The 18,409-nt window shown below is 42.6% G+C and overlaps 3 protein-coding genes across 6 annotated transcripts; 2 read left to right on the top strand and 1 right to left on the bottom strand.

Annotated features, from left to right (window-relative positions):
• Positions 1–1,029: 1,029 nt before the first annotated feature.
• On the bottom strand, positions 1,030–3,078 carry LOC124311974 (leucine-rich repeat extensin-like protein 5). Its single transcript, XM_046776342.1, has 3 exons — positions 2,555–3,078; positions 2,186–2,478; positions 1,030–2,083 (listed from the first exon to the last, which is right to left on the bottom strand). Exon 3 carries the CDS (start codon positions 1,978–1,980, stop codon positions 1,030–1,032), a length of 951 nt encoding a protein of 316 aa, XP_046632298.1. The 5' UTR covers positions 1,981–2,083; positions 2,186–2,478; positions 2,555–3,078.
• Positions 3,079–4,262: 1,184 nt separating this feature from the next.
• LOC124352600 (hexokinase type 2-like) lies at positions 4,263–13,059 on the top strand. 3 transcript variants are annotated; one of them, XM_046802133.1, is made up of 9 exons: positions 4,263–4,842; positions 8,824–8,986; positions 9,508–9,593; positions 9,666–9,719; positions 9,784–9,978; positions 10,056–10,369; positions 10,457–10,612; positions 10,683–10,959; positions 11,281–13,059. In XM_046802133.1, the coding sequence occupies exons 1-9, from the start codon at positions 4,810–4,812 to the stop codon at positions 11,371–11,373; spliced, it is 1,371 nt and encodes a 456-aa protein (XP_046658089.1). In that variant the 5' UTR covers positions 4,263–4,809; the 3' UTR covers positions 11,374–13,059. The 3 variants fall into 3 exon arrangements, with proteins under 3 accessions (XP_046658089.1, XP_046658088.1, XP_046658087.1); XM_046802132.1 differs by lacking the exon at positions 4,263–4,842 and adding an exon at positions 5,845–6,000; XM_046802131.1 differs by lacking the exon at positions 4,263–4,842 and adding an exon at positions 7,594–8,331.
• A 302-nt stretch (positions 13,060–13,361) lies between these two features.
• Positions 13,362–18,353, top strand: LOC124352602 (septin homolog spn2-like). Of its 2 annotated transcripts, none has more exons than XM_046802134.1 (9): positions 13,362–13,988; positions 16,227–16,811; positions 16,907–17,032; positions 17,112–17,193; positions 17,281–17,418; positions 17,519–17,612; positions 17,693–17,809; positions 17,874–18,022; positions 18,115–18,353. In XM_046802134.1, exons 2-9 carry the CDS (start codon positions 16,286–16,288, stop codon positions 18,236–18,238), a joined length of 1,356 nt encoding a protein of 451 aa, XP_046658090.1. In that variant the 5' UTR covers positions 13,362–13,988; positions 16,227–16,285; the 3' UTR covers positions 18,239–18,353. The 2 variants fall into 2 exon arrangements, with proteins under 2 accessions (XP_046658090.1, XP_046658091.1); XM_046802135.1 differs by lacking the exon at positions 13,362–13,988 and adding an exon at positions 14,150–15,590.
• The last annotated feature ends 56 nt before the right edge of the window (positions 18,354–18,409 follow it).

The following is an 18,409-nucleotide window of genomic DNA, read 5'->3' as shown; positions in this document are numbered from 1 at the left end:
CTGTTCATATCATGAATGACCTACCGGTATAAACGATAAGAAAATATTTTGATAATATGTGTAAGTGCATTTTCTGGTTCACAGATCAAGTCAATGACGACCAAAAAAGCCGATGTGGCCATACATAATCAAGAATTTTGACTGAAGAGAGTTTTCAATGAAAGTCGTTTCGTTAATTTTCCAAAACAAATTTTATCAGGACGAAAGAATGACCAGACATACCTATATAGTATGTTGTTTATTATGTATTTTTAGTTGTAGACTTGTAGCCCTCATATAAACATTATGTTTGCTGTGCTATTGATTTTAAAAGATGCAATCATGTGTAGGGAAAAATAAGTGTAATATTCCTTGGTTGATATAATTATTTAGGTTACTGTAAACTAACTGGGAGAAATGTTTGAAAATAACGTGTTCTTCATAATATGTTTATTGCACACACTGTTTGGTCTTTAATTGGTTCCGTAAATCGGACATCCTAAATAATTTGCGTTGGTCAGTAGGCCTACAGGAAAATTATTTCAAGGAATTATTGAAAACGAATTGGTAAGAAAAATAAATTAAAAATTGTCTAATCTTAATTATGTACCGTAATTTGTTTTATTTTTTTAGAACTTCAGGGGGACTAAGGAAGTTTAACGGAGCACCTTATTAGGTTGCTTTTCTTGAAGAACATTCTAAAGTATTACTGATGAGCGAACTTCGTAGTAATATGCGCATACGTATGAACCTGCATTCAAGATTCGCGCTATTAGTTTTCACAGGAGTTTGCAAGAATAGACAGAGGCTTGGTTGATTGAAAACTTGGTAATCCCTAATCAAATTTAAATTTTCGCTTTGATAGCATTATAATTAATTTGAAATTTTATTCCACGGTTCTTATCTCAACACTAGTAAAATTTCATCAAGGTATTTGCGTGTTGAAAAGCCTAGCGACTAAACGAGAATCAGCGTATGCAATAGAGTAAATGTTAAATTCGTTTATTTAACTACCAGTTTACATTATGATAAGTTAATAATTTATTTTGATCAATAGCCTGAAGAGACTCTGATCGGGTATGGACGAGAAGGAGTCGTAGAAGGTGATGGTGCGGCGTAACTGATTGGTGTGGGAGGGCGCATTGTAGTAACTGGATACGCCATTGGTGCGGGCTGCGGTGCTCCGTAACTGTACGGTGTAGGTGGACGCATAGTGGTGACTGGATAAGGTGCCATTGTCACAGGCTGTGGTGCGCCATAAATTTGCATCAGAGGACGCACCGTAGTTGTCATCGGAGCTGTTGCAGCGTAATTTGGTGGTGTTACGATGGCAGATGGAGCAGGAACGTAGTAATTACCGAGCACTACGGGACGGATTGTTGTAGCTGAATAAGACATTTGCGCAGGGACATTGTAGCTCGTTTGGGCGGAAGCTGAGTTTCCCACTGTTGTTGGAACGGAATAAACCATAGGAGTTGCAGAGCCCATGGCTAGCATGGATGCTGGAGGGGAAGAAAGAGCAGGAGCTGCAGCATAGCCCATGGGTGGCATCGGTGTAGTGGGTGTAGCATAGCCCATGGGTGGCATCGGTGCAGGAAGTGCAGGAGGAGCAGGAAGTGCAGGAGGTGCAGCATAGCCCATGGATGGCCTCGGTGTAGTGGGTGTAGCATAGCCCATGGCAGGCATCGGTGCAGGAGGGGTAGGAAGTGCAGGAGCTGCAGCATAGCCCATGGGTGGCATCGGTGCAGGGAGTGCAGGAAGTGCAGGAGGAGCAGCATAGCCAATGGGTGGCATTGGTGTAGTAGGGGCAGCATAGCCCGTGGCTGGTATCGGTGTAGTAGGAGCAGCATATCCCATGCCTAGCATCGGTGCAGGGAGTGCAGCAAGAGCAGGAAGTGCAGGAGATGCAGCATAGCCCATGGGTGGCCTTGGTGTAGTAGGTACAGCATAGTCCATGGGTGACATCGGTGTAGTGGGTGTAGCATAGCTCATGGCAGGCATCGGTGTAGTAGGGGCAGCATGACTGGCATTGGTGCAGGAGGTGCAGGATAATTATTAGTTGTCGGAACTGAGTTGTAGTTCGTTGGCGCACTTCCGTACTGAACTGGGGAACACAAAAGCAAGTATAAGTTATTTATAGCTTGATCAGACATAGTAAATTAACCCAATTTCGGTCTTTTTAAAAATGAAAAGTGAAAATGCTAACCTGGATTGCAGTCCCTCAACATTGCACACAACCGGTTGATTTGCGCAAACGTATATTGGTGCCTTTCAAATTCGCGATGATTTGAGTCGGAGGCTGAAGGCTCTACGCCGAATTCTTTTGCAAGCGGCGGCAAGGCTGCCGAGAGATCTGAAACTGCTGGTAAAAGAGCTGTTGTGTCCGCTGGTAAAAGAGCAGCCGCATCCGCTGGTGAAGCCGGCGGTACAAATCCTTCATCTCCAGGTAAGTGGAAATCAGCAGCAACAGAGTAAATCACTGCAAGCAAAATAGTAAACCTACAACAGGAAAGAAATAATAGAAAAATTAGTATAATTTGTAACTTAGTAAAAAAACTGTTCACTATTAAATTACGTGTATGATTTCATCTTGGAGAAAGGCTTATTCAGAAGAAATGTAATGTTCTTGCTGAGACAAACTCGGAGAATGAACTGATGAAACTGAAATGTTCTGATGACTTTATATACCTGTTGAGTGCAAAATTGTAGAACAAGACGAAAGGTAATGAGCTAATGGCAAATTTCAAGAATTAATTGGAGTATCCGATTAAGTATGTGCGATTGTTAATTCAATGGCATTAATAATCCAGTTTCTATCGCTAATAATGAGTTTCCGGAATCCATGTTCCACTTATTGTAAGCTTATAACTGTTCTAACGAGATCCATTGAATGACATGTCATTAGTGTGGATTGTATAACACTTTAAGTAGTGTAATCCGTGTCTCAAGTGTAAAGTATCAACTGCCTCGTCTTAAACGGAATGTAATGGGGAAGCGAAAGAAATTCTCTGGTGTTCTTGCACCTCTTTGCTTTTATAAATATTTTCCTGGGGGAAAACATAAGTAGCCTATTTTACTTTTGGCGTTCAATCTTATCTGATTTTGTTTAAAAATTGTCTGTATGGTCTGTTTTCCAGAAATACCCGACGGTCACCTTCACGGATCTCGTTTAAAATCGATTTTCCGAAACATATCGATAGCAAATATTTCAAACCGTTTCACTCTTGGATCTTGGCTGTTGATAAATAAATCCAAAAATAGTTTGTCGTATCTATTTCAAAATCAACGTTAGCGCTTTTGCTTTTTGCAAAAGTTTTGCTGTTGAGCACGTTCAATTCACGCTCATTGCATCATCATCCTAGGTGGTACCGCCCACAATGCTCTATTTACCCGCGGCCCAGATGAAATGTCGTTATCCTAATCATTACAAAAACTATCACTAGGTGGCAGAGATTTGAACATCACTAGACAAAATTTTTTGTGCAAAAAAATGTTTTCCCGTTCCAAGTTTCTGGATTGCAATCTTCTACTTTGTCTAATAATAACGCATAAGTTGAATTTTTAATATTAGTGATCCCAGAACGACCTGGTTTAAAATATATTTAGTCGCAGTCATTAAAGTTGTCATGGAAAATGCCTCTAGGACGTTAGGAAAAGGTTTGTGTTACTGTTACCCATAATTGATGAAAAGGCAAAATACCAAGAAACACATAGGAAAAGTTATAAAAAATATCATTTTTTTTTTGTGTGTATTACATATAAGAAGAAAAGAATGGAACCCAGAAGAAAAACTAAACTTGTTCAACACATCCCCGCGGGTCCAAGGTGAAAACGGACAATCTAAATTTAAATGAACCAAAATGTGCCCGCGCTATGCGCGTGTTCGGGACTGTAATCGCAATGTCCCTGTTCCACCCTTTAAGGAGGAGCTTGTGACGTCAAGATGTAAGGTGAACCTGTCTTTATCACGTTTAGAATTTATATGGGGCGACATTGCTATAAGATAAATACAAATTTTGAAATTTACGTAACTGACCAAATTCCTCCACTTGTAATTTCAGAAACTATTGCAATGATACGATTTATTTCCCAATATCGGTAAATGATGTTGCATCATGACAATTCAAAAATTCTCATGCATGAATCAGATTTATGTGAAGACGCAATCATAGTTATCACCATAAAAATCGGTATCAACATATTATCGTGGATTAGTTTCCGTATTACGAAGGACACAACCTAGACTGCTCGCAAGGTTTTCATTCCAGTTGACTACACGCAGCGTACAACACTAGTCGTTTTGTGCTTCCGTCATTTGATCGGTCTGTTTCCAAGTTATTCCCATTTGCATATTATTTAGATGTTGGTTGGGATGTCTGCCAATAGCTGACCTTATTTGTCGGGGTTTAGATGGCGCCTCTAGTCTCGCTTTGAGGTAGCCGTCTGCTAGCAGCTACAGTTTGTGTTTTAGCTTTTATGCTTATACACTACAGTGGCTGCATACGTCGAACCGGTTCTCTTCGCAGTCACTCTCTCTCTCTCCGGCTTGCCGCTACGAGTGGGCTCTGATTGCGTGTTAGTTAGTCTCGTGTATCTTCTCTTCCGACGAGCCAGGGGCCTTGAAACTCTCTCTCGTTGCCTCTCGGAATCAGTGGGGATTTGGAACAAATCGTTTACGAAAAGAAAACGCCAATCAGCCCTGATTTTGTTGACAGTTGAGAGAGAGAGAGAGGAGAAATTTGAACTAATTGTTTTTAATAAAACCCATTTTATCGCAACACAACTTCAACGTCGGTCGTCACCTCAAAGCAGCAACACAACATTACTTCCATGGATATCTTCGATCTACCTCACTCCCCAGCCGTAAGTCGATTTTCACTTCATTTGGTTTTAGCTAACTACGTTCTTTCAATGTTTCAAGTTGCCCATTGGATATTAACGGCATTTGCGTCATCTCAGTGTTTGTTTTTTCGCTTGCCATTCTAAACACACATCGCCTGGCCCGGCAGGTGCTTTTTCTTGCCAGAGAGAAAAAGTGTAGTTTTACAAGTTTGTTTTTTAAATAAGCGCGTCACGAGTATGAATGTCAAGAATATGGACAATCTTTTTTTTTATTATTTGGTTGTGTCTAGTTCTTAAGAATCCTATGATGTGACCCCGCCTGAGGTGAATTAATTGTGGGATGATTTTGTGAAAAAGAAAAACGAAACGAAGAATGTGGACTGAATCAAAAAGGGGAGTGAAGAAAATTAAGGTCAGTTGAGTTGACTGTCTGGACGTAAGATGGCGTCAAATCGCTTTATTTACATCCCCTATTTTACCCTCGAGTTACCTTACTAAATTATGGGGCGATGATTACTGGATAATTATATACGACGACGATGTACATCATCGTGGCGAACGTGGCAAGAAAAGATAATGAGGCTCTCATTCAAACAACCGTCGTCAGTCGGAGTTCCATTTGAAGCAATGCCCTTTTTGGACCACCCCCTCCCAGTAAAAGCGGACTGGTTTTTCGATGGATGCGCGCGCAATGGCCGATAGCATCTGGGCCAGAGTACGGGCCATCAATTCACTGTTTCTATAGCAAATGAATTGTTATTTTTCCCATCAAAGCGGCTTCGATGACCCCCCCCCCCCAATCTTGGGCGCATTTATTTTCGTTCATTTTGCCTCTCTTGTGCGTCTATTTTGATCCTTACCGAACCAAAAAGACGCGAGTGCCGGTCGAAGATAGCAAAGGCGGAGCTCATCCAGATTCTTGACGCCAAGAGCTGCGTCGACGACGTCGGCGCAAGGCAGGTTCATGGCCTGAACAACGTCATCTTATGTCTTTTATATAGTCAGTTGTCTATGTGACGTTAGCCGATTCCCAGTTACGCCGAAAAAGTTCCCGTGAAATCCATTCAATCCCCCCAGTACACCTCTTCCAACCGTCCGGAAATTCGAGCCGACCCCATGTCCGTCTCATTCTACCTTCCCGAATTGGAATTAGAGAACCCCAGATCAAACAGAAGCGAGGTATAATTCTAGTTTAATGTCATCGTAGTGTCTGTGTCAATCAGGAGTTACCTAGAAAATAGCCAGGCTGCCAAGTTGTGGGGAAACCTTGGAGATCATCAGTATTCTAGGACGATATGGATTAGAGCGCCCTCAATATTTTTTTGACACGCACTCCGTGTTTGTGTATTGGTGTGTGTGAGTGTGACTTGAGTGTGTGTGTGTCTGTGTGTGTGTCTGTGACGTAGAAATAAAGAGAAAGAGAACGTCAATACTCGTCAGGGACGCTGGCGAAGAAATGGATGATGCAATTTTGACCAAAACTCCGCCCAGTATGTCAGACGAGCCTCCCGTTCGGCAACCAACCGCAATCGGGTGCTCCCAATTTTGTCAAAAAAGTTGTACAACTTTGTGGTTTTTCCATTGCAAGTGAAAATGGGAAAATAATTTTCCTTGTCTGAATCATTAATCAAATACTTCATATCGTCACTTGGCGTCGTATTGACGCCATGACGGCAGTAGTACCGCTCTTATCGATCTATTTCAAAATCCGTCAACTCGATTTCATGTAACGCGCGCACTGAAACCTAGCCAGGCTGACGGCAGCCGCCAAACACACCTTAATTCACTATGGCAATCGTGAAAAAAGCTTTCATTCGATTAACGAATATTACGCCACGGAAAAAATGGGTAATCATAAATTCCCCCTCGTATCTCGGTTGCCGAATTGAAACCTATCCAGGAGCCACCATATAATACTCTAAACATGGTTAGATTGCATTTGGCGGTAAGTAGGATTTTTTGTTTTCGAAGGCTGGCGCTGACGCAAGGTTATCATCACACACAAGTATAGATGAAGTTGACGTGAAAAACCGTTGGGATTTTTGGGTTGTTTTTATTCGCGAAGGTCTACGTGAAAAAGAACACGACGCCCTTTTGCGCGCGCGGCGTCCGCCAATGACCTTTACTGGATTATTGATTTTCCGTTTCCCAGCCGGCGCAACGCTTTGCCCTTCGCCTGTTCTTTAGCCATCGATCCAGCCATCTATAACGGGTATTTTTCTTTTTTTTTTCGCTACCTACTGCATTTCCCTGGCCACTGCAACCTTGGCTGTTACAAGATCGATCCCTATTTGTGGGCCTTTTTTTATCCTTATTTACGGATGCTACTTTTTTTTCCACTAGTGCGGAACTTGTTCCGTGTGGAAGGGCCTGGAACAAGAAAAAACAAAAGTCGATTCGTCAGGGTGGCGCAGTACTGGTTCTTCATGGGGCTGCAATATCCGGGATAAGGATCATTATTACACTTTTCGCGAAATGTTTCCTGGAAACTTTTTAATTGAAAAAATGTCTTTGCAATCACCTTAGGCTGATGGATGTGTGTGTGTGTGAAATGGCAATGCCCAGTGCAGGGGAAGGGAAAAAAGATGCAGGACAAGGTTGTCGTTTCTGCGGAACGTCCAGCCCAGTGGTTCCAGTCGGCAGCACATTTTCATTTGCACACGTGTCGGGATATATAAACGAGAGCGTCCAACATCCTGGCCAGACCTGCCACCATCTCGATCGAAATACGACAGGCATTCTATCCCCCCGTGAAACAAGTATCTAGTCGGAAAAATTTTTTCCAGTGAGTAGCGCAGAATCAGATTTCCAACGACTCGGCCGAGTTTCACTGGAGATATTGCCCGGTCAGCAGGAAACCGCGCCCCGCCACTTTTATTCGCCCCTTTTTATTTCTTTGCTTCACTTTCACGTCAGCCCACCAACTTCTCAAACCACAATATCCCAAAAGAAAAATACAGTTTAATTTGTCTATTGTTTCACCAGAAAAACAATTAGAATTAGCCTACATCCAGTGGGATCGAGTTGTTGGAAGGTGTCGGTTTTGGATACGGCCGGACTGCACACTCCTGTAAGGGAGAACTTCACTTTGCCACCGCTTCAGCAATAAAATAAAAAAGTGGGAAATTCAATCCGCCCGATTCACGGTGGTTGGCCAATCATCGGACAACTGTCAACTGATCCTACGTGCTGGTTGTAAAAAGGGGATTGAAAGTATATGCGTCTCAACGAAACCGTGTCATTTCACGTTTTAAAAACTCGTCGATCTCAACTGCCAACTTACCAGTCATCGTCAGGCCGTCTGTCGTGCTCCAGGTCTCCTTTGAAATCAACCGAACATCATCCCAAATCGCTTCCACTTTGGTGTGGAAGTTTTGCGAACTTGATCCCACGTGATTTTTTGTTTTATTGACGGACGAAATGACGGGCAAGTGCAGGATCTGGCGTTCCGTGTTGATGCGCTGGCTGGCCCGCATTAGCCGGGCCAAACAGCGACTCGTTCCCCGACGCGTAAGTGTTCGCACCTAATAACCCTTTTTAAAAATTGTAAAAAAAAATCCCAAAAAGTTTAAGTCGATTCCTAATGGCAAAATGGAGAGCGTAACGGAGATCGGGCGGATATGATGGTCACCGATACGAAAGCTTATGGCTGTGTGCAGCACGAACATATGGAAATCAAAGTCGAGACTTCCCGCTAGTGATGAAAAGAGAGAACCCACCAATCTGACAGTTTATGACTTGTTTTACATCTTGGCGCCCATCGTCGAAAATTCAAAGGTCTCTCATGTTCGTAAGCTGATCCTACACGTGGATCGATTTATTCCCCAGCGAAAGACAAAAAAGAATTATCTGTTTGATTAGATTGCATCATATCGTATCTTCCAGTCCAAAGAGCAAACCAGTCGTCGAGTACTCCACTAAATAGCGGAGTTGCTAAGCTAAAATGAAACGTTTCTTTTTTAATTGTTCATTCTTCTCTTTTTTTTTTAAATTATTTCACAGATCGAAGAGCGATGCGCCGAACTTATCTTGTCGGACGAACAACTACGCGACGTGTGTCAACGATTGCTGGTCGAGATCAACCGAGGACTCAATAAGGACACCAATAAAGAGGCAACCGTCAAATGTTTTCCCACCTACGTCAGGGAACTGCCCAACGGCGAAGGTAATTCAAATGAAATATTAATCGTCTAGGATTTTGTTCGGTTGGTATTCGCTAAGCGTTGCGCAATATCAGACAAAAAAGATAAAATCAAAAAAGGTAGTAGTTGGCGTCTTTCCAACATGCCATTATAATAAATCTCTACATGTATGCATAGCGCCAATGTCTGCAACATTTTTTAGGAGATGGCTTTGTTCCATTTCGGCATGAGGCTGAAACGTGTTCACCGTCTACTAGTTTATGACCTTGCCAAATTGCGTAGCAACATTTTCAGAGACCCCTTGAATTTTCGTGAAAATAGGAAATCAATTCGAAAATTCTCATTCAAAGTCAAGGTTATAATAATCACACCGTACATGGCTTGTATAGTTTGTAATGTCTTGGGCAGCAGCAGCATGCAGCCACTGACCCGTTAACCTTGAGTAGTGCCGCTACAAACCAAGTCAGTGTCCGTGCGTGATACTGACTCCAATGTGTTGCGTAATTGATTCAACTTTGAATTTAACACCGTTTCAATCCGGTAGAATGTGGAAAATTTCTGGCACTGGATTTAGGCGGAACCAACTTTCGTGTTCTGCTCATCGATTTGGGTCCTCACATCTTTCACATGGTTCGTTCACATTCCGTCAATAATTACGATTGATTACGTCACGTAAAATTGTTTCTTTTTATGTCGATGCAGGAGTCGAAAATCTTTGCCGTTCCCCAGAGTGTCATGCTTGGTCCTGGAACCGGGGTACATCAAATCAAAGTTCAAATTCATTCAATAATTGACGATGTTGATTTCTTTTCGTCTGCAGTTATTCGACCACATCGCTGAATGTTTAGCCACTTTTATGCACGAGCATAAGGTGGACGTGTCGCCATTGCCTCTGGGTTTCACTTTCAGTTTCCCTTGCAGCCAAGAAGGTTTAACCAAGGCCCGATTGGCCACCTGGACTAAAGGATTCAAGTGTTCAGGCGTCGAAGGCGAAGATGTTGTCAGACTTCTCCAGGTTTGTTTGATTGAAGAAAGAAAAAATCAATTGACTTGTATCCAATGAATGAGCTAATGAAATACGTAATCTGGTAGGAGGCAATCGCTCGTCGGGGTGATATCAAGATCGACGTGATGGCCGTCCTGAATGACACGACAGGGACTTTGATGGCTTGCGCCTGGAAGAACCAGGCATGCCGGATCGGTCTCATTCTCGGAACTGGAATCAATGCGTGCTACGTGGAGCGATTAGAGAACGTACAACTGTGGGACGGCGATTACGACGAACCTAACCAGGTCGTCATCAACACGGAGCTGGGCGCGTTCGGCGACAACGGAACGCTCGAATTCATCCGGACCGAATACGATCGGACCATTGACCAGCATTCACTCAACCCTGGACGGCAATTGTACGCTACTCACACTCACATTCAATTCGTTCGTCGCCCCTGATACTTGACCAATTTCTCTCTCGTCTTTCTATTTTTCTGTTCCAGATTTGAGAAAATGATCTCGGGAATGTACATGGGTGAAGTGACTCGTCTCGTTTTAGCCCAGTTGACACGAGAAGGACTTCTCTTTGATGGCATGGGCCCAGAAGTGTTATTCGAACCGGGCCAGTTCTTTACGAAATACGTCTCTGAAATCGAGAGGTGCGTTGGTTTGGACACTTTGATTTATTGTTATGACTTACAAATTAATTTGTTTTTTTTTTTACTTCAGTGACAAGAAGGGTGAATACACGTGCTGTCGTCAGGTGCTGGAAGAGTTGGGCTACGAAGATGCCTCGGACGAAGATTGCGCCAACGTGCGCTACATTTGCGAGGCCGTTTCTCGACGGGCGGCCCACATCGCCGCTGCAGCCGTGGCTTGTCTTCTCAACAAGATGGGTCAAAAGCACGTGACGGTGGCCGTTGATGGCTCCCTTTACCGCTTCCACCCTCACTTCCATGATCTGATGGTTGAAAAGATCCGACAGCTCATCAATCCCGGACTAACGGTGAGTTAGTCTCTCCTCCGCAGGCCCACAATAACAAAGTCACTATCAATTTTTCCCCATCATCAACTTGGAAATGAAGAGAAAAAACAATCTTCCGAGTTGATGAACTCTTCGATAAAACAAGAGACGAAAAACAAGGAAAAACCTGTCAATTTTTTTTCTTTTAAACAAAACAAATCATTTTCTTTCCTTGTCAGTGACGCTCTCTAGCGATAGACAGCAGAGACTTTTTCATTTTTCATTTTTATTATTTTTAAAATATTTTTAAAACAACAGAATTCCTGTTTTAATGATTGTTTCTTTATTTTTGAATAATTGCAGTTCGATTTGATGTTGTCGGAGGATGGAAGTGGTCGAGGTGCTGCGTTGGTGGCCGCGGTGGCCGTCCGAATAGGTAGTTTGGCGGCTAGGTGAATTCTTGCCAATATCGTTTAGTTTTTGCCCCCTTCTGAACCCAACACCCTCCCTCTACTACCCCCCTCCCCTGTAACGGCCATTGGAAAAAGAAAATTACCCCATGACGGCAATTTTACAAAAAAATATTTTCAAAACCAACACAAACGAAAATGGGAATGCGGCGTCGTCTGCGCGAAGGAATCGATTATTCTTGACTAATAACAAGAGAATGTTTCTCAATCAAACTCACACATCTAGCGCCATCCCCCCCCCCTTTCGCGCAATCCGTACATATAAACAGCATCTTATGAATATAGATATGTAATTTTTAACACACCTTTTTCCCTCCCTTTTATCCCCTCCCCTTATATCCATTCGTATTTCCCTTATCAGTAGATTTGTTTTACATAGGGACGGGGAATTTATTATCAACGTAGGCAATATTTGCGACAATACAACTCTGCGATTCTTTTAACCACATCTGCTGCAATTTCCCCTCATCGAAGTTTGATTGGCAAAATCCTCCGCCTCTTTTTATCTCGCTGCATAGTTTACTTTTTTAGTTTCTAATCTCTTCATCTTGAATTTTTTTAGGGGAGGGAGAGGTGGGGGGTTCCCTTCTTTTATCTTACCTATTTTTCCTTAAATTTTATTTTTCTTGTGTTGCGCTGTCCATTCTTTTATTTTGTCTCCCTCTCTTTTGTACACATTCTTTATAAAACGGGGAGGATTTTTTTCAATTTCTTGGAATTTTGTTGGTGGGTGTGAATGGTCGTCTAGGTGACACGATGATGCGGCTCGAAATCATTTGTTCGATTTAGGTAAAAATCACGGGAGGGACTTGAAAAGCACAATAGTTTGTTTTGTCAGATTGGAAACCGTACTTAAAGTAGTAGTGTATAGTAGAGATCACGAAGCCGGAAGACTATTGAAACGATACACACCAGCAATTTTATTAAACAACCCAAAAAAGAAGAAAAAGTTTTCGATTATTTTATTATTATTTTGGATCGGGAAGAAATCGATGTATAGCAAAAGAGAGAACTTCTGTTTGTCCCTCTAATATTTGAAGAAAAGAAAAAAAGATTACCATGTAATTGACACCCCCTCCAAATCCGCTCTTGGCCGTCTTACCGAGAGATTCCCATACGGTTGTTGGCCAGTGTATAATCTGATGAGAATATGGTTATATGCTGTACACACAAGACAAATGATGATGGAACGTAGGTCTTATTGACGCTCGAGCCTTATGGGAAAAGCAACGATCGATGTCGATCGAGATGTGTAAAAACAAAAACAAAAAAAAAGGAATTAACATATGCTGTCAAGGGAAATGTAGTATTTCCACCACTAACTAACTCTCTTTTCTCTATCCTTCTCTCTTGTATTCTCTTTATTCTATTATTCTTTCATACCCGCATGTAGAAAACATTAATAAGATTAATTCAATACCTAGCCGCATATCTACAGAATTCCACCAGCTCCCTTCCGCACCTTTTGGCGTCGCAGTTGGATCAGATGCATCTTCCCCGTTCCCTCCCGCTGTTTATTGTTATAAAACAACAACAAAAATTTTTTTATCATTACTCGTTCTCCATTTTGAAAAATTGTTGGTAGTGATCGCCCACGCGCGCCGATGTATAGCTCTCGTTGATGATGCAAAGAAAGAAAATATGAAAAACAAATATAGAGAATGAGACTTGATAGTTTCTCATTGGCCAATGGTAAAATCTTGGCACACTCCACACGAAAATATTATTATTTTGTTTTTTCATTATCATCATTTTTATTTGTTGGTGAATTTTTGGGGGATGTGTTGTGTCACGCTGTTTTCGATTGCGGTCGCTTCCATTTCCGCCCGGTCGCTTCCATTTCCGCCCGGTCGCTATGGGAATCTCCAGTATAACTATAACCCGATCTTCCGTTACCATTTCGAAATATATACGAGATGCGCGCGCACAGCAGCAGCAGTATTACGTGTGAGAGATTTTGAGGTTCAACCACAGTATAGCACCAGGAAAACTGTAACGGAATGTAGTCGCCTTTTTGACACTCTACCGTTTCTTCTAGCTATTTTATCGCCCCATCAATTTCGACTTGAATCGACTGGAAATTTGTCATGGCCTCGATACGGCAGAAAATCAAAAATTGGTGATTGTTCACAGATGGCGCTGAGAGCGTAACATTTTCGAAGGCCAAAAAAGAGAAAATAGAAAAATCTCTGCAGACTTTTTTTTTAAAGAAAAATCTTCAGTGAGACAGAGGAGGGGTGTTTGACACACTCTGGTCCGTCTGACTCCCCTCTCTTTCCTTTTAGTTCCTTTTCAAATACTGCAGTTAAGACTCGACCCTCCCGCGACGTTATTTAGTTCCCCCTTTTCTTCCATCCTCCTCGGTTGGTTTCCTCTTTTATTTTTCTTTTATCAGTGACAAACAAGAAGATACAAAACACAGTCCAGTCCTACTAAGACTAGTGAACGTGCGGGGGTGGTGGTGAAACGGTCGCAAACACAAGAGTCTGAGCTCGCTCTTTCATTATCGTTTCTTTTTCTGTATTTGTGTTGCGTCTAAATTGCCCAACGACTGAGCTGTGACGAGGATGGAACCGTATTTCAACAGCAACTGAATAGAAGGTAAGAACTTATTTTAAGCAACTAGACAACTATCCATCTGTCAATGCTCTACCTCGCCCCCCTTCCACGAAAAAGAAAAAACACACCGACATTCCTCAAAATGTTGGAGCAGACGACACAGTTTCTCTGTGTGTTTATGATTGTTTTGGATATCGAGAGTTGTGTTTGACGTTTCGTCATGTAAAAGAGCGGCGTGTGTGTTGTGGTTGTTGCCACATTCCAAGTGTCGGGAATATTATCGTCATTATAAGAGCTCAACTCGTCCGTCAGCAACTCGTCTTGATTGTAATATCCGGTGTTGTGGACGAGTTCATTGTCCTTGGCTATAGACTCACTCGATTTCGAAGCTGCTGTCATCTTCGTTTTGTGTGGTTTTGGTTCGTATAGATATGATGGTGAGGCGGGGGGATATACACACTCCAATTGATTTTCCGTCAAAGTCCCTCCTCAACTTGTTTTTCCTTATAGCGAAACGTGAGAGATGTGGAGAAACACCAATCCGGTGGCTTTGGGGTTTGAGCACACGACCGTGAAGAACCACCACCACAGCAAGTCTTGTAGTCTAGTACACATATTATTTTTCTCAGAGCATTCGAAATGGTTTTGCTGCTTACTCGGCTTTGAAATGAGAAAAAGAGAGCGGGATTTTTTCTCTCTGTATACACGCACGCCAGCAGTCGTTAAAATAACCAGTAGCCTGTGCTGCCCGCATCCAGACATAACTCTTGTTTAAATCGTTAAAAAATATCAATTGAAAAGGCGACCGATCGTCAGATGGCGATGCTTCAGACTCTGGACGTTCTCTCGACCCCATTATTATAAACAAATATAGCCTCCCCGAATGAAGAACATCAGTGAGCCTCCATCATCTTTTATCGAGACGATCGGTAGCTCAGCTCAGCAGGCAGCAGCAACACAGCCCCTCGTCGTCTATTCTCTGTTAATGTCGTTGTAGTGGAAACAAGCCAGCCAGAAATATATGTGTGTGTCGTTTCCTTATTTGTCTCGACGCCAGCCGATCCCCCTTAATGATTGGTTGATCAAGTTACACAATCGACGAGTGTCAAACTTCGTCTAAAAGTTATACCAACAGGACAAAAGAAAATAAATTAATTTAGTGAACCGAGAGATTGGAAAAACAAGGTTGCCAGCTCATCTCTCCATCGCTTCTCCAATACAGTTTTCCGAGTTGGGTGCATATTTTGATAGCTTGAATAATAGTTATTCACACTGACAGATTGGTTCGTGTTTGGATTGTCGAAACACGACGCATGCACACGCACATATACCCGTGAAAATATATCCGATCGACTCACGAACGACTGCGTATACACACACACACTAGAGCAGACACCCACTCCCACACACACACACACACACCACTGGTGTGTGTGTGTGTGTGTGTGTGCTGGGTACACAACAGAAGTAGCTCGGCCCAGAGTTGTGTTCTGCCACCGTTCGGTCTGGCAGCATGTGAAATTTCTGTGTTCGGTTTCTCTCCCTTTCTAATAAAGTGTGCGGTCAATTTTCGAGTGATTGTAACAACAACATTTTTTATCCGTCAAGTTTCTGTCGTCGTCGACGTGAATAGCAACCGACAAGGTGACACATGGCTTCACGGTTCCTATTTCTATACGTGTTTACTTGTATATTTAATTGTTTCTTTTGGTTGTTGGTTAAGTTCTCGATTCGTTGCGCCTCGTCGACTATAGTGAAATCGCCAATAAATAATTTTTCAGTGACCGAGTGTGTGTGTTCGAGAGATAACCGAATGATCAGATAAGTTGTGGAATCGGTTGAACGTTGCGCACACACACACACACATAATCGGACGTTACAAAGTTTCACTCGGCAGGAAAAGGGGTTCGTGTTGCGCCGACAACCCGTTTATTGGAATAATACGAAATGGGAACCGCAAAAGGGAGGGTCCAATGTTATCCACATGCAGTCACACAGGGGAAATCATTATCGGGATTTTTTATTTTTTCTCTTTTTTTCTGTTTTGTTTGGTTGGTGAGCCGTGTACCGGAAACGTCCCTATAAGGCTATTTCCTTTTCAATCGTGATGGCGGCGTTGTGCAATCAAAAAATTAACTTTAATGATTATGATTATTCCGGTGGGGGTATAATAATAGCAACTACCGTTTCCAAAGTACGTCTTATTATATTCTCAAATTTTTATGTTCTCTTTTTGTTTATTATTTTCGATTGGCCGTCACTTTCGTTACCGGCCGCCAGCCTTATTAAACAAAAGAAAAAGGAGTGCGTCTACAATCGACGACGAGAAATCGGGAATCATGTCAGCCGAAGGCGGAAGGAGCAACATTCGCTTTGCAGTCCACGAATTGACGAGGCAATTTGGCAGGCCAGAAACAACGAATTCTCCCGTTAGCGGCCCTGTTCCAGCTCATCAAAAATCGCTGCCCAAAATCCTATCTCACATTGCCAAGACGCCGCCAGCAGCAGCAGCAGCGCCGGAAAACACGGACAACATCAACCATTCCTTCGGTTCAGTTACAGGCAGCAACGGCCTGGTGAAACCACATCCGGCAGATCATGCGGATGACAACAAGAAAGTGGCGAAAGAAGAAATTATCGACGAGAAATCTTCGTCGTCCGAATCGGAATCGGATGAATCTCCCGCAGCACCGAATCCAGTCACCAGCATTGCTCAGATTCGGCCGACACTCCGCCAGCCGCCGGCAGCAGTGCAGCCGTCCAAAATACAATCGTCAGATTACGTCATAGGTCTAGATCAACTCCAAGAACAAGTCAGAAGACTAGCCCTCCGTAGAGGATTCACGCTCAACATTATGGTTGTGGGTAAGTCACGAAGCACCATCCATCTCCTTTCTCTTCTAAAGGCTACGTCTAAATTCTGACCTCCTTTTATATGAAATTCTCCTTTTGAATAAAAGGCCGCAGTGGGCTAGGCAAGTCGACTCTCATCAACACTTTATTCCGTTCTTCCGTACTTCCTCGTACGTGCAGTGTCTCGGGATCAGAACCTGCCAAAACGGCTGAAATACGTACGACTCAAACAGGTTTGAGCATTCACATTCCTTTTTCCTCTTCATTTTGAAGCATTGTACGTAATCGACCTCTTGTTGTCTCATTTTGCAGCCATCCACGAGAACGGAATTCGGCTGGATTTGACCGTGACCGACACACCCGGCTACGGCGATCGCATCGACAACACGAATTGGTACAGCGAAAAATTCCCTTTTTTCTTTTAAGAATGATAAAAAGAATAAGATGAACATTCCTAGCATTGGTTGAATATTTTATTCAGTTGGGAGCCGGCTTTGGAATACATCAACGAACAGTACGAAAAGTACTTGATCGAGGAGCAAGGTGCCGAGAGAACACGCTGGATTCACGACACCAGAGTGCATTGCTGTCTATACTTCATACCACCTACCGGGCACGGGTATATTATAACGGTTTTAGCTTGAGCGTATACGTCAGTTGATGGATTGTATATATGCAATGCGCCTCTTTTTCTTTTTCCTCTTTAAACAAACATGCAGATTACGCCCGTTGGACTTAGAAGTGCTTCAGAGACTACACAATGTGGTCAACATAATTCCAGTCATTGCCAAAGCGGATACCCTAACTTTGGACGTAATATTATTCATTAAGTGGTCTGTCGGTACCGTTTTATTTACGATTGACGTCTTGTTTTTCTAACCCGCATCAAACAGGAGAGGCAAGAGTTTAAAAAGAACATTCAACAAGATTTGGCTCGTCATAGGATCGGCGTTTATCCTTTGGCCAAATACGACCATCCAGATGATTACGGAGTCAATGAGTCGTACAGAGTAGGTTAATCAACCGCATTTCTTTTCTTGACTTTGTAATTTTTTCCTCATTTGATCATTTCAGAAAATGGTTCCGTTTGCCGTTGTTGGTAGTGAACAAATTCATAATGTCAGTGGTCGAATGGTACTAGGACGCCAAAATGGCTGGGGTCTTGTTCAGGTGGAAGACCCGAGTCATTGTGAATTTCACCATTTGCGAAATCTTCTCATCAGGTAGAAATAATCTCCTTGTAACAATAGAAGAAAAGAAAAAGAAAAATGTTTGGAAATTCCCCAATTTCACGTATCGTTTCTTTATTTGACAGGAATCGCATGCAAGATTTGATTGAATTAACATCCGCCATCCATTACGAGGCCTTCCGTCGGCGCCGTCTCATGGAGACAAACGGCATGATTGATATGTGTTCCCTCAACGAGAGTCACATTTGATGCACCCAATTTAACAAACAAAATAATTTCTACTTCTTTTTTATTTCCCCATAGTGTGTTTGTTGGCTGTGACTCCTTTTTTTGACCAGTATAAAAATACGACGCTTTGAATGAATTATTTTTTTTAGAGTTATTCAAACACGAAACCTGTCTTGATTCGAGTCGGGGAAA

The sequence above is a fragment of the Daphnia pulicaria genome, chromosome 8, assembly GCF_021234035.1.
Source record: "Daphnia pulicaria isolate SC F1-1A chromosome 8, SC_F0-13Bv2, whole genome shotgun sequence".
NCBI lineage: Eukaryota > Metazoa > Arthropoda > Branchiopoda > Diplostraca > Daphniidae > Daphnia > Daphnia pulicaria.
The sequence above is the reverse complement of the archived record's forward strand: the minus strand, read 5'-3'. Positions and strand labels throughout refer to the sequence as shown.

Coding starts and splice junctions, on each gene's coding strand:
- LOC124311974 (XM_046776342.1), bottom strand. CDS start 1,980: ATGCCTGCCATGAGCTATGCTACACCCACTACACCGATGTCACCCATG.
- LOC124352600 (XM_046802131.1), top strand. CDS start 8,242: ATGACGGGCAAGTGCAGGATCTGGCGTTCCGTGTTGATGCGCTGGCTG. Junction 9,594..9,665: donor GTCCTCACATCTTTCACATG/GTTCGTTCACAT, acceptor ATGTCGATGCAG/GAGTCGAAAATCTTTGCCGT. Junction 10,960..11,280: donor TCATCAATCCCGGACTAACG/GTGAGTTAGTCT, acceptor GAATAATTGCAG/TTCGATTTGATGTTGTCGGA.
- LOC124352602 (XM_046802134.1), top strand. CDS start 16,286: ATGTCAGCCGAAGGCGGAAGGAGCAACATTCGCTTTGCAGTCCACGAA. Junction 17,033..17,111: donor AATACGTACGACTCAAACAG/GTTTGAGCATTC, acceptor CTCATTTTGCAG/CCATCCACGAGAACGGAATT. Junction 17,194..17,280: donor CGCATCGACAACACGAATTG/GTACAGCGAAAA, acceptor TATTTTATTCAG/TTGGGAGCCGGCTTTGGAAT.